This window comes from Haliotis asinina, chromosome 7 (genome assembly GCF_037392515.1).
Source record: "Haliotis asinina isolate JCU_RB_2024 chromosome 7, JCU_Hal_asi_v2, whole genome shotgun sequence".
NCBI classification, from domain to species: Eukaryota; Metazoa; Mollusca; class Gastropoda; order Lepetellida; family Haliotidae; genus Haliotis; species Haliotis asinina.
In genome coordinates this window covers 36,545,841-36,561,436 of record NC_090286.1, presented here as the reverse complement: position 1 = coordinate 36,561,436, position 15,596 = coordinate 36,545,841, and the positions used below count along the sequence as shown (strand labels likewise).

General features: G+C 38.0%; 1 protein-coding gene across 2 annotated transcripts in view; it reads right to left on the bottom strand.

Annotated features, from left to right (window-relative positions):
• Positions 1-15,596, bottom strand: part of LOC137291291 (mucolipin-3-like) — a 32,007-nt gene that overhangs the window by 7,088 nt on the left and 9,323 nt on the right. For both annotated transcript variants that reach the window (XM_067822592.1, XM_067822593.1), the window contains exons 2-13: positions 13,606-13,883; positions 10,556-10,747; positions 7,947-8,100; positions 7,536-7,644; positions 7,141-7,237; positions 6,213-6,309; positions 5,326-5,438; positions 4,349-4,498; positions 3,320-3,433; positions 2,902-3,024; positions 1,482-1,688; positions 361-497 (exon numbers count right to left, since the gene is read on the bottom strand). In XM_067822592.1, coding sequence (XP_067678693.1) covers positions 361-497; positions 1,482-1,688; positions 2,902-3,024; positions 3,320-3,433; positions 4,349-4,498; positions 5,326-5,438; positions 6,213-6,309; positions 7,141-7,237; positions 7,536-7,644; positions 7,947-8,100; positions 10,556-10,747; positions 13,606-13,883 — 1,771 coding nt within the window. The remainder of the gene's footprint in view (positions 1-360; positions 498-1,481; positions 1,689-2,901; positions 3,025-3,319; positions 3,434-4,348; positions 4,499-5,325; positions 5,439-6,212; positions 6,310-7,140; positions 7,238-7,535; positions 7,645-7,946; positions 8,101-10,555; positions 10,748-13,605; positions 13,884-15,596) is intronic.

Genomic DNA, 15,596 nt, shown 5'->3' with positions numbered 1-15,596 from the left:
GGTAGAGGGTGTACAGGTATGTTCATGCTATGGTATGTACTGAAAAGACATTATTGGTATTAGTGTGTAGGCAAGTAGGAAGGATTTTATTTACATCTTTTCAGAAGTAAAGTACAAACTCATAACATGTTTATCAGTGTGTAACTGGTTACTTAATCAAGCAAGCGGGAATCCTTTCAACATTCTCCATCACAGTGAGCGATGTCCATTGGTGTTGGCAAAAAACAGAGGTATCTGTAAGCTTATTTTATTCAAACCACTTAAAGAAATAGGGTTGGCATAAGTATTCAAGGCCTGGTCAGGTAATCGGAACTACAAAATGTTTTTTGGGGCTAGCTGTAGTTGGATGATGGCACTGACCTGTTGCAGCAGGGCAGGCACGAGAAGAGACAGCATGGCTGGTGGTCCTGATGATACACTGAAGAACTGGGCGGCTCTGTACACTCGTCTATAAAGTTCATCAAGTCCGTCTTAGGAAACCCGTGCTCGTAACAATGCTGAAAGTGGAAAGAAATAAGTACAAACATGCTTGACGTTTTCTATGACAGATTTTGAATTTGGGTAGCATGTGCTGTTAAATTTGGATTAAGTACATCATGTCAAACATTAACTGACTTAACAGGTGTAATCAAAAGTATATGAGAATGTTTTCACAACAGTCACTGACACATTTGTTTGTTTGTTAAAAGTGAAGATGTGTTTATACTCCCTCATATCTACAACAAGAAGTGATTCATTCCACACACCTGAAAAATATGATCATGAGTCTTGATCCACAAAAACGTTTGTAGCGCTATGACATTCATAACATGACGATAAACTATGGAGTTACGACAGGTCATAACCTTACAACGTTTTGTGGATTGGGAACATAGGTTTGATTCCTGGTTCGACCTAATTATGCTTCTAGGTTTCACCACGCTCATGGTCATGGATTTCACCAAACTGGTGAACATGCAGCACCTGCTCCATCTTGGACATTCCTTCCATATCAACCTCAAATGCTATGAAAACTGGATTGCTGCTAAATTTGGAGATAAATGCAATTTTCTGTCCAGCTACTGTCCAAAGTATAAACTTAGGTCAGTTTTACTCATGCCTCTCAAATTGAAAGTACCATAGTCTAATACTAACTGAATATCTTCAAACTAAATTCATTAATATTAGTTTGGATATACCCAATGAGTTCCCAAGTGTGGCTGACAATGACACTGAAGTTTCACTTGGTGTCATAACATTGGCTAATAACTGATTCCAACCCTGATTGTTTTCTGAAGAGACAGGATGTTGTAGAATAACTCATGACATTACCTTGTTGAAATGCCAAGGGTCGTTGCCAAAGGGAAATAACTCCTTAAATATTGAACTGTAAAAACTATTTGAGTCTTGACAATACTTGCCTAAGTGATCCTAGATCCTTTTCTATAAGTATTTCACGACATCCAGTAGTGGTGTACAAACAATCTTCATAATATTCTCACCTTGATGGTCTCGTATGTGTCCATGATGACTGCGATGAAGAGACTGAGGACAATGTAGATGAAGAGGCTGATGAAGACGTAGAGGTATGTGCGACTGAAGTACCAGATGAGGTTGCTATCTGTCTCTGTCGCAGAGAATGTCACAAACATGTCGTCACCATTCACAAGGGAGAACAGACACTCCGATGCAGTGCTGAGATGTTGGAACTTGACAGACAGAAAATAATCGATCAGAATAAGACATTGACACATATCCATGAGACTGGACAGAATTCAGTTTGATAAAGTAAATGCAGTTTAAGTTAATAGCATCAGATTTCAAAACAACACATTAAAAATGTCTTTTTATGATAAGACTTATTTTCTTCACAAAAGCCTTCATAAAAGTCCTCATCCTTATCAAACCAACTTCTAAAATGCCACTTAAAGAAGTTAAAAGCCTTCAAAATTTACAATTTTGCTCCAAAGAGGACAGATGAACTGCAGTCTAATTAAAAAACTAATAAATGTACAATACTCCATAAAAGGCTGATCACAATCAAAACATCAGACCAACTCTGTGAACTTTCTTGACTATATTCTGATTTGAGCCAGATGGACTGTAAGTCAACAACATGCCAATATTGCTGAAATCTGAGTGCTCAAGAAACCTTTCCACTGTAACCATATCCTGAAAATGCATATATACTGTACGCTGCTCAATACCCCTTTTCCACCTCATGAAAACCCATCCATATACACATTCTGCCATTTTGCAATACCTGTGTCACCTAAACCCGAACCCCACACAAATACATGCTAAGCCCAGCCCTTATCCATCTTTACCTCAGCCATGCCCAGACATACTGCCCTACTCTAATAACCCTCTCACCTCCCACCAGTACATACCTGCTTAATAGTACCAGTTCCTACTGTCTGATGATCAGCCACACTTTCGTACATATATGCATGGGTGCTTGTAACAGTGAATACAGTAACTATTAGGGCTGCAACGATTCGATTTGCTACATCAAAGATCGAATCTGACACCTTACTTTCAATTTTCAATATCCATTATCACTGTCTTGATTTGATATTTGAATACCTATTTAAATTATTTCCACTCATCTAGAAGATATTTTGACTCAGTTTCGAGTGCTGAAATAATGGAAAATGTGATTGGCTGATGCCGGACTAATTATCTAAAGAGAATTATTGTTAGTAGACACTGCCAAGTTGATGATGGATTTCATACTGAAAAAAAGCCGAATTTGAGAGTAAAATGAAATTTCATGTTTTTGCTTGTAAGGAGAATCAAATAAAAAATGATCAGGGAGTCAAGGGTCCAATGTTGAAAATTGAACTGAACTGTGGTGGATGAACCGTTGCAGCTCTAGCAACTGTATGGAATACATACAACTGAAGTAAGTTTGTGGCATACCTTCACGTGATATGGTCCCAGCACAAGCCATCCACAGAACGTGAAACCAAAATACATGGACAAGGCACACACAAGGAACCTCAACACATTTGGGAAAGCCTTTTTAAGGGTAATTATAAGAATCTGGAAAAAAGTCAAAATAGTATGTACAAGATTTTATAAAACACACTTGTGTGGGGCATCTTCAACACTTCTCATGAACATTTCTCATCAACATTTCATAACCTGAGATAACCTACAGAGTTAAGGATTAATATACATACATATACATGGGAATACAGAAGTATATGGATGGATGATTTGTCTGTTTTTAGCATCACCTCTCCTGTGAAACAAGCTCTGCTGAATCAGCATATCAAACCATGTAAGATACAATAGCGTTGACAACAAACAGAATCATGTGGTTGTGCTGACTCACATTGTATTTCTCAAAGAAGCCAAGGTAGCGTAGAACCCCCATCCATGCCATGAGACAGCCGATGCCAAGCGTCACGCTGCCAATGTCGTAATTCTCAGAGGAACTGGAAAATTTCTGTAAGGGGAGAATGTAAAACATGCTACAGTGAACACTGAGGCCAACACAGTGGCTTATAAATAATTCAACCAGGACTGTACACCTAGTTATTAACAGACTGAGCAATGTTTAAATAATCAGTGTTGTCAGGATATCATCAGTAACGGGGTAGCAGGCCCAGTTTCAGTGCGTGGCAGCTTACGTCTAGTGCTATCCATTTCTTGGTTTCACATTGATTTTTGACCCGCTGTGCGCATATGCAGGGTGTGTAATAATACCCATTGGTCAACTTCCGGTTTTTTGTTGTGAGATGGGGATGCACAGGAAGGATGGTGTTGGTGAGATGCTTTTAGAAGAGGTTGTTGACATAAATTCAGCTATTTATTTCACTGATCCCAGTCTTTGTTTCATAAACGAATTGAGATGACTTGCACTGGACATAAAAGTATGTATTTGTTTTCATTTTTGTTTTCTTTAGAATGTATTTACACTATCGGTAGAGCATACAACCAAATCAGAAATATTTTCACACACCTTTGCATGTGCATAGCGAGTTCAAATTAATGTGAAACCTACATATTTACTGGTCCCAGTGGAAAAATAATATAGCCTTAATGCATCTTATCTCATTTATCTTCCCTCACTTAACTACACTCTGGATACATTTGGGAGCCAACGTCAGACACTGCCTAACGGTACATTAACATTTACTCCAAGCACACACATTGCGAGAATGACTTACATTGTTCAATGACTGACACCAATGTGACCATAATGATTATTTCTGTTTTCTAAAGCTGAACTGAATATATTTGCTTGCAAATTATTTCAAGGACAAAGGAGAGGAAACATTACAATATAAAGCAGAGATCATGCTGCAGCATTACAGAGCATGCTCAGTATATGTAGTAAGGGAGGTAACTCAATACATACCTGATCTTCAAGCTGTATTTTGAAGGAGGATCCGACCACAGTCAGACAGTCGTTGACAACTATCAGGATGTACCACATATTTAAGAAATCTGTCTGTTCTGACAGAGAGAGCTTCTTCCCGAATCGACTCATGAAAAATTTGACTGTTTGCTGGAATGAAAACATTCAGATTGAGGAAAAAAAAACATGAAAAAGTTTAACACACAAAGAACACACAAGAAAATATTGAATAAACATCATAAAACACTTGCATTTGGATATGTAAATAAATGACAGGGAAAACAGGTGAAAAAAATGTGAAAAACAGGAATGATCCAAAAATGACACAACACAAGTGATATGAAAAATTCATGAACATTAGGGTAGCTTTAAGCATTCTCTCTTCATGCTGAAACCACAGGTTTGATTAGCCTCATGGGTACAATGTATGAAGCCCATTTATGGTGTCCCTTCCATTTTAAAGCTGGATCAATGCAAATCATGGCATAAAACTAAAACTCAGACTGGAAAAATTGGACTTATTGTCCAGCTATATACCGTAGTATCCTGCATCTGAAGACATGCAATTATTTGTTACGTTACTCTGTTTTTAGAATACCCATGAAAGACTGGGTTAGAATATTGGCCTTCAGGAACCAATGCTCATAACAGGCAACTAACAGGATCAGGTGGTCAGGCTTGGTTGATACATGTCATCGTATCCCCATTGCACAGATCTATGCTCATGTTGTTGATCACTTGATTGTCTAGGGGGTGATGATGATTTTTATGGAGATGCATGTACAATGTGAATGACAATTCCCCCTCCCCTCCCTGGTCCATGTCATGAACCAAATTGCTGACCTCCCCATTAGTACATGTATAGAAACCTGCTGACCCTCCCAACTGTTTAACAAGAAAAAATTTATTATCACTCCCTTAGCCATAAATAATGAATAGTCCCTTATGATGTTTGTGTAACCCTTTGCATGACTCACCCGTTTGAGCATCTGTGCTCTGTATATTGAGCGTAAACAGAGGAAGAGAGACAGAATACAGAGGATGATGATGAAAACATCGTAGGTGATCAGTCCTTTCCGGTACAACGACTCTGAAACATACAAAACTCAGTGCAAATATGGCAACACTATGAAACATATTAAACAGAGCACTGAGTGATTTTAGTTTCACTTCACATGCCAATATTCCAGCTAGTTGGCAGTGGTCTCTAAATCGAGACTGGGCCAGAACATCCAGTGAACAGAGTAGGATATACGAGTGTCTCTTTGTTGTGACAATCAAACACACATCCTCAGTATCAATATCATGAAGGATGCCTACTCCAAAGTGTCGCAACTAGTGCTTTCAAGGATCAAACTTAGTACTTGACAGTAAAAACAGAACTAAATACTAAACTAAATACTTCAAATCATGATCGAATTTGAGAAAGATAATATGATCCTAATCAAGAATGAAGCCTTAATGGATGGAAATATACTATTTGGTCACTACTGGTCAACAAGAATCAGACTTAGTTGGACTGGTGTAGTGAGCTCGTTTATGATAAGTAGGCAGTGTATGGCAATGAGCAAACCCATTTGGTTTATGAAGGGGATAGCAGATGTAGGCAAATGTGCATGCAGGGCATGACGATGACATCTATTTCACGAGTAGCTAGACAGCCTTGGTCACAATAACTGGTCAGTGTAGCAACTATACTTAATTACGGACAACCTGAGGCCCCTTCGTTCACAATGGTATGTGCCAGTAGTAGGTGGCATTCATACATGCTGAGATGAGTCCATTGTCAGGTCAGTGCTCAGCTTATCCTTGTTTGCGGTAATTCTTCTGTTCTCAGCTTATTATCACATGTAAACATGTTCACCTTCTGACAAGACCTGGCCGTGACATTGTAACTCAGTTACGACAGCATTGAGGTTCACTAACACCTGACCGTCTCGCTGGTTGTTGTCATATAATACCTGCAAAGATAAAATAAGCTAAGATTATTCCACAGCAAAATCATATTATATGACACAGTCAAATAGCAGAATATACATCATTAAAATATACACATAAGAAAGAACACACAGATATATATAATCACAGATACAAACTTGGACCTGGAATCCAACAATGAGTGAAAGTGCATTTAGAATTACATCCAGTCATCATCAGAGAGTGAGTGAACGACTTTGTGAGTTTGTGAGTTTATTTTTACACACCTCTTGGCAATATTCCAGCAAATATCATGGCATGGGACACCAAAAATGAGCATCACACATTGCACCCATGTGAGGAATCTGACCTGGATCTTTGATGTGACAACTGAACACTTCAACCACTTGACTCCCCATCATCAATAACCATGCTAACAGGTGTGTCATGATAATGATGATTACGTTCTCAGATGTTTACATCTGTCTTATACCGTAATATTCAAGATATACTCACAAAGATTCATATATATCCTAAGACGTGTTTGACATGTGTTACTATCAGGATGCCTTTGATTCATGAGACAGTTCGAAAGATGTAGGACCGTAATAAAGTAATAAATAAATTATTGGGCAAATCAGAGGTTGATAATTTGAGCAAAAAACATATCCTGATGGTATGACAATGTTCAAGTAGTATTATAGTGGGAAACACCAGAAATGGACTTAGAAAATCGTACACATGTGGGGAATCGAACACAAGTCTTTGACATGACAAGCAAATGATTTAACCACTAGGCTACCACACCAGCCAAAGGACTTTCTAGATATTTGGGTATCTTTCTTGTGAGACTGAATAGAGACTGAAAGCTGTACCGTGACATCAGAACTGAAGCAGGCAGGACCAGCATGAGCAGCGAGCAGGTCCAGATGGTATGATCGTATTGTCATGTGGAGCTCAATTGATACCAATCTGTAACACCAAAGATCATTCAGTCGTAGAGGTGTCATAGACAGACACAAACTTCACCTTGTGCTGAGATTAATAGCGATCATTATTTGTTACAATCATATAGTATGGTATATTGTGCAAATAAAGAGCAACATGAAATGGGACACCATGGATGTAGAACAAAATACATCAGATACACTGCGCATGTTGACCTTGTGGAACAAAGTAGATAAAGGCCATAACATATATATATATGCATACAGTATAATCATCACATGATACACAGTTTGTGTTCATCTCACGAGAAGATATACAGTACCTATCAAAGTGTATTGAAGCATTTATCGCCTTCAGCATCTTTTCAATATCACAGGTGTAAGATGTTACATTGTCTTTACTGTGCTTCGGACACACAAGATCCACGCAGGCTGCAACAAACATTCCAAGTACATAACAAAGACTGCAAAATATAAACCTAATACAAACACACTTCAATATTTTTTAGAAGACTTAAAATTCTCATAAAAATTGAGTGACTTGAGTTTAACACCACTTTCAGGAATACTGCAGCAACATCACTGCAGGGGACACCAGAAATGGACACTGTGCCCATGTGGGGAATCGAATCCAGGTCTTTGGCATGACAAGTGAATACCTTAACTGCTAGGCTATGCCATGATTCTCATAAACACACTGGTACATATTTTATCCATCACATCAACACACTCACAGTATCTCAAGGTTGGATCAATGATGAAGGTGTTGTTATCGAAGATCTTCCCCTCTGTGTATGTGGTACGGCAGAATCGCATCGGCGCAATGCTACCATTACGATCTTTTTCTAAGTTAAATGAGCCAATTGCTATGTCTGGAATTTTATAATACTGAAAAATAAAAAAGGCTTGTTAACATGTTGAAACTATCATGCATACATTCTGAGACTCTGTGTGACAGCCATGAGAGATTGCATTCTACATTGGGTCACCAAAGCAAATATTGAAGAGTGGTTCTCCAAAGAAGAATTAATTTATTAGCTAAATAGCAACAAAGGCTTTACACAAGTCTATCTAAAAAGCCATTAAATCAAGGTGTAATTTCATCATGTCTCCACCATGCATATGTTCAGCATGTGCAGGCACATTTACTGGCAGACATCTTGGATGATGCTGAAACTATCTTTTGTGTTAAGGATTGACCTTACTTACAAAGGTGAAGGTCATGGGGACCCTATCAATACATTTTACGGGTCTATTGCTGATAATATAAGGGTCCTGTGAAGTACTGAAATGGTGGAAACGAATCAATGGTCATGTGGACAGATAACCACTCTTGATGCGCTGGTATTCTGTCTCCAGTTTCTACATTTGTGCATACTGGATGCACGTTTGTGCATCGCGTAAAACCCTGTGTTGAATGTTTGGTTAAAGTTACAGTATCTTTGGGTAGATCATACAAAATTGGGTTGGCTTCATTAGGAGATAAACATACTGTATTGGAGGTACATAACAAAATTATAGATCTAAAAACTGCGTAGTACATTTATCTCCTTTCTACCACAACAGCATTATCAAGATTTAAAAAAAATACATACTGTGTTGGAAAATCAGAGGTACATAACGTGATTACAGTTGTGCCTCATTTATCCAAACCTCAGATATCCGGAAAACTCGCCTTCTGAATGAAAATTCCTTAAAAACATCTAACCAGTCCTGTGGTCTGGTCGAATTTTTGGGGAGCTTCATACCCTGATAAACTGATAAAGATGCTGACAAACAAAGGATCATAATTCTCCATTGCAAGTTGTTTCCAATAGATAAACAATGATAAAGCAAATGGTAAGGTTGGTTGCCGATATAGATCTTAGAATCAATAATTGTTAAATAAATATCTATCAGTTATCGAGAACTATCTGAGATGTACCTTTGAGCAAAAGTGCCAAAAGCTTCTGAAAGAAATGAATATTCCCTTCATCACAGGAGTGGCGACATGTTTATGGACTACTAACAACACAGGATTCTCAACATAATTTAGAAGCAGGCTTTGAACAGAAACTTTGTGTGTTGTGAGTGTAAATTGATAAAGAAACAGGAATGTTTCCACTATCCATGTAAATCATTTAAATAGAGAGATAAATGTAACGTAACAGTAACAGGCCACATCCATGAATCATCAATCTGAATGCAAATGCTGTCACCATGGTCATGGACGAAAGCACTATTTTTCTGTCATTATCCAATCCGAAAGATTTCTTTCAAACATGTGACAGAGAAATATAATTACTGCAATCTTTAATTCTTCATAGTACATTATAGTACAGTTACAATGGGACTAAACAGGTATTGAGACTAAAATATACCACTCACAATTTGATAGGGATATCATGATTGGCCAGAGACTGATTATTACTGATTGCATGGATATGCTGCCATGCAAATAACATTTAATCTTGCCAAAAACTGATACAATTATTGGTTGCATTAAATTATTGAAACAAGAGGAAAAAGTCCTCAATGGTAAATATTGTCATGAATAAACAGATGAATCTTGTGGTCATACTGAAAAGAAGATCAAGGTCAAACAATCGGCTTGTGTTTGCACAATCCCCTAATGCAGACTCACCAAAGTAGACTGTCACCAAATTTGAAGACATCAAATAAAATAGTTAATGAGATATGTGAAAGCGTGTGGAAACTGTTCAAAGTGTCACGGTAATCTTGAAAATAAGGTCAAGGTCACCAAAACTGAATGGTGTCTGTATAATCCCCCCCATGTAGGCTGTCACCAATTTTGCAGATGTTGGGTAATAATTCATCAAATATCGTGTTATTAAGAATCTGGAAAGTGGTCAAAGTGTCATAGTGACCTTGAAAATAAGGTAAAGGTCACCAAAACTGACTGGCGTCTGTGTAATCCCCCAATGTAGGCTGTCACCAAATTTGATGATATTTAGGTACAATAGTTCATGAGATATCACATTAACAAGAATTGGGTACAAAGACCCTGCTCCGCGTTGCGACAGGGGGAAAAAATAACAAACTATCGAAAGGCACCAGTTTATCTCCACATCTACCAATGCAGAAGTTTGGCACGCTTTTATAAGTCTGATCTAGAAATGAACACTAGCAAGACTTTGTCGTTGTTGCTACAGAAACATTGGCATATACGAAAGATACAATTATTAAAAATGATAAAATCCCAAGCATTCATCAGACTGATATTTTATGTGGACTGATGCAAAGAAGAAATTCATTTCATGCAACAAATTTGTGTTTTGGAACACATTACAAAGATATTTACTCCTGTTAAAGATTTCAAAGGTATAGGAAGAATTCCATTTACCTGATCCATGGCATAGTTGATGTGCTCCAAAAGATTATTGCGCATATATAATGCATACTGCCCAGTTGCTGGAGGATATGGCAATGTCTCGTAGCTAGGGTCCCAGTCTTTCAGCAAAATGTGTTTCAGGGCAATTTGATTCCGCTCAAAATACTGCACAATGCTTGATCTTTGCTGGCCAAATATGACAAGCTGGAAGAGAGACATTGCAAGTCAACATCACTGGAGACTGAGCAATCCGTGGAAGGTGTTGAGGAACTACAGGGTAGACTTGAACCCTAATGAGGAACAGTGCAGGGGTGGGGGACACCTAATCATTTTTTCCAGACACCTCATATTAGATTAATCACTAGTTTCTGAAATGAACATATTTTACAGAAAAAGTTCATAGTTAATAAAAAGAAAATGTAATGAAAAGGAGCCCTGATTCTTTTTTTCAGTGGAAATAGACTTGGCACATTTTCTACACTTGCATGGGCTTTCCTGGACATATTTGTTTCAGGGTCTGTATAACAGACTAACCTCATATCAGTCCAAGTTGCTGATCAGGCAGAGTTATCTCCCTCCGAAAACCCACAACACACATTTTCATTGACACATCCAAGTTAAAACAGAGTCTGGACAATTTTACTTACAAGAAGTCAAGATGGTGGGCACCTAATAAATGCTTAGAATGCCTTGAAAGTATTCACGTGAGAAGATATATCAGTAAAAGATCTCAACTTAATGAGATCGTAACTAAGCAGGAAAATGATGAAGGGAAAGGTGAGTGAGTGAGTCAGTCAGTGAGTGAGTTTAGTTTTACGCCACACTCAGCAATTTTCCAGCCACATGTATATGGTAGTGGTCTGTAAATAATCGAGTCTGGACCTGACAATCCAGTGACCAACAGCCTGAGCATTGATCTGCACAATCAGGAACTGATGCCATGAGTCAAATGAGTCAGTGAATCTGACCTACCCAATCCTGTTAGTCACCTCTTACAACAAGCATGGTCGCCATTCATGGCAAGAGTTGCTGAAGGCCTATTCTACCCTGGACCTTCAAGGGAAAGGTACTCATTACAGTAATGCAATATTACTCAGTTTTCAATCCAGTATCATGATAAAGAAGGTAGTAGATATGGCAATAAAGGCACATTCATTGAGTGGCATTTCTACAAATTGAGTCAGATGAAGACAAACTTTGAGTATGAGCAACTTTATTCAGGTGATGCGATGATTCTTGTAATCCCTTCTCATCACATCACAGTTTTTCTCAATTCTCTTGATTCTTCTCATTCTTTTTGTCAATTGTACACTGTACATATATAAACCTGTTATCTACCCCTTTCATATCTGCTTGACAGTGATACAAGAATCTGTATTGAAATGCTGCATCACATGAAAAAAGAAGCTGTTCATCCACAAAGTGTGTCCTTACAAGTAATGATACAGTTTATTGTGTTATGATACGCATCTCAATGACAAACATGGTAGAATAGTCATGAAAACACCCATTACAGTGATATGCAGTGATATTTTTAAACTACCTGCACCAGGTGTAAACAAGTGAATTACCCAGAATACATCATAAAAAATATTGGTTGACATAAACAATTTTATCTGTGTCATTGACAACAGATGTTTCCTTGTCAGCAGACGTGACATTCATGGCCAGCAATAACAATGACAATACTGTATGGCTGGAGGAATGTTATTGTTATGGCAGACGGCTGATTTATAACTGACATTTTCTATAAGGATCTGTTTGACTGGCATTTTAGAAATTGATAGATAACAGAAATGTATAATACTTTATGGATAATAACTTCATTATTTCTATGATGTGACGTTTAGTTGGAGTTTTATCTACAAGATCAGCTGTGACTGTGGTGAGGCCTATGTTGGTGAAACTTCCCGCCCAATAAACCTCAGAATAAAGAAACACCAGGCATCAACCAAGAAATCAGAGTGAAAATCAGCCATCTCAGAACACATAATCAACTGCCCTGGTCACAACATTGAATGAGACAATGTGAAAATATTATCAAAAATCCTCCACAACATTACATAAAGAAAACTGACAGAAACAGTTCAAATCCGTCGACACAAACCTTCATTCCCTCCACCATTGTATTACTGCCCACCCCATCTGCTGTGTATACCTAGCTCTCCTCTGGCTTCCTTCCAATTGTTACTGCATTATTACCCACTCTATTTGCTATGTATACCTTGTTCCGCCTCCTCAACATTGGCTTTTTCCAAATGTTACTGTATTAATACCCATCCAGTTGTTGTTATTGTTAATCCCTTTGATGCATTCCACTATGTATGTCTTACTTAATCCCTGTAATATGCTGCTTTACACTTGCTTGGAAAAGGTATAAGAAGCTATACCGAAACGTCGCATTATAGAAATAAAGAAGTTAGTAGCCATAAAGTATTATACTTTTCTAGTTTCTTTAAGGAATCCAGACTTGTCTGTCTTAAGTAGTCTGCAAAATCAACTTCTCTTTTACAAGTAATGCACATACATACAACAGTGACGTCTGATCTTCCACGAAACATCCTAAGTTTCTGAACAGACTGTGTGACCTGAGTAGCTGGTTTATTAGCATGAAAACAAACTTGTTTATATTTTCCAAGAACATGCCTGCATAAGTATTTTTGAATACTTACTTATATCTTAGTAGATTTAACGTGTAAAACGGATTGACAACACATTTTCTGATGATGTACTTGTCTGCAGATCAAGGGACAATTCTAGCCAATGTCTGGAGCAAGCTGTTGACTATCAGATAATGAATAAAATTCATCTTATAACTACAATCAGATGTGTATGTAACATTAAATAATCATGTCTTGAATACAAACATGAAATCTATCTTGCAAAGGTGCGCAGTAAACAAAAGCATCAAAGCTTTTGCTTATAACCAAGACTGATTATTACTCAAAACTAAATTCACTCACTCACTCATATGACAAGCATGGGTTACTCGGAACCTATATTGGTGCCATGGTTACCAAGAATCACCATGAGTTCTATGAAAGAATGGATGAATTACACACCTGAACTGTAACCAGAATGATTTTGAGTATTTGCAGGGATAGTTTCCAGGGCCACTGCCGTTTGGCTCGGAACTTGCTGCACGGATCCATGAAGAACACCTTCAGCTTTCTCCTGAGCTGGTCCTCCATGCCTGGTGTGTATAGTGATGGAATCCGCTTGAGACGGGGTTCCCGAGGCAGCTCAGCCTTGTCGTCATCACTATTGTCTGGGTTATCATGGTGTTGGTTGATGCTGCCATGGACTGATGCACTCTCTATATTAGCCATGCTCTCCAGCTCTGTCACAACACAAAACACTTAGTGAGTCAGTGAGTGGATGAGTGAGACTGAGAGAGTGGGTGGATGAGTGAGTGAGTGAGCGAGCATGCGGGCGTGCGTGCATGCGTGCGTGCATGATAGAGCCCAGACAAGGGCTGTATTGGCATATGTATGGATAAAAAGTACACACGATATGGTAGGACTAAGAAATAAATTTGAAAACATAGCCAATACTTATCACAGTAATGGTGTACACAGTTTTAGAATTATCTAGAGGCCTATTTATCTGAAAAAGTATTGTTAATTTGTTTATTGACCTGTTTACACAAGAGTAAGAATGTTGTGCTCATATGAAAGGAACTACAAGATTACTGATTAATTCTATTCAGTACCCTAAATGTACTCTCAACATTTTCCAATATTTCCTACATTGAAAAAATATGTAGTACCTACACATGATGTTGAAAATTAATCCGGATAGCTGGTGATATGAATTTGAAGGACGACAATCAAATGCATGCAAACTAAAAGAAAAAGAACACCCAATTCTTTCATGACAGTTGACATATAGTAATCAGGGATTTACCTCGAGTCATGTATTTGAGAGTCCCTGGGACGTGTGCGTATTATGTTCAGGGGTCCTGGACAACAAAATGGGGGTCCCAGACACTTAAATACTGTTCTTAACCCTGTTATTCTGTATAATGATCAACACATCAATTGTTACAGTAATGAAACCATAAGCCAGCTTGTAGCATTAACTCACTCACAACTTATTGTTATTTCATTGAAATTTTTACAAAAATATTTGGACTTGATCTGTGTCCCTGTGGATCTGCCGATAAATTCAGTTGCGTCCATAGTCAATTTCTATGCATAAAGGACACAGGAATTTGCGTCATGCAAATCCCAGGTAATATGACAGAACTGGGTGTACTGACTAGTATACACATTGAGGATAAAATGTCGAATTACCAGGATTCAAACAACTCATTAATTTTAATCAGGCAAAAGAACTAGTTCCTCTCACTGTTATCAAGTTCAGGAAGTAGGACACTTAACAGTCTCCTCCACTGCCTGAGGTCATCTGCATGATGTATATACAGCCATGTCAGCCTCTTTCACTGGTTATTGTGTCTGTCGTTACCAGGTGTACCTATCCATTCATGTGCACACTAGCAGAAGATAGGAAAATGGCCTTATTTTCTTGTGTGTTCTTTAGAGTTCTTTGAGAGGCATTTTAGAAGCTGTATTATAAGGTGAAAGAAATTGGATAGTGAACTTTATTTTGCATTGAGTGTGACGTTTCAGAGTAGGTACCAACACTGTTATCATGGTGATCAACTGATGATGACTTGCTTGATAACAGTGTTAGTACCTACACCAAAACGTCGCACTCAAAAGTTTTCTTCTTGAGTTGACAGCATGAGCAGATATCTACAATTCCCACCAATAACAAAATGTGGCTAGGTTCTGATATTCCTTCATTTGACCTAATCCCATATCAACAGTCTACTTATTAATGGTAAACTTGGTCAACTGCCCCTTATAACATGTATAAGCTAACTGAGCACAAACATTATGATGATGATGTTGACTTGCAAGACATTAGCATCTTAAACTTGTAATTTAACACTGTAGGCCGTGCCAAAAGAAAGAATATTCCACTACAACATTAGACTTATCTTATGACTAGGAGAACATGTTCAATGTGAATGACCATCCCCTACCAT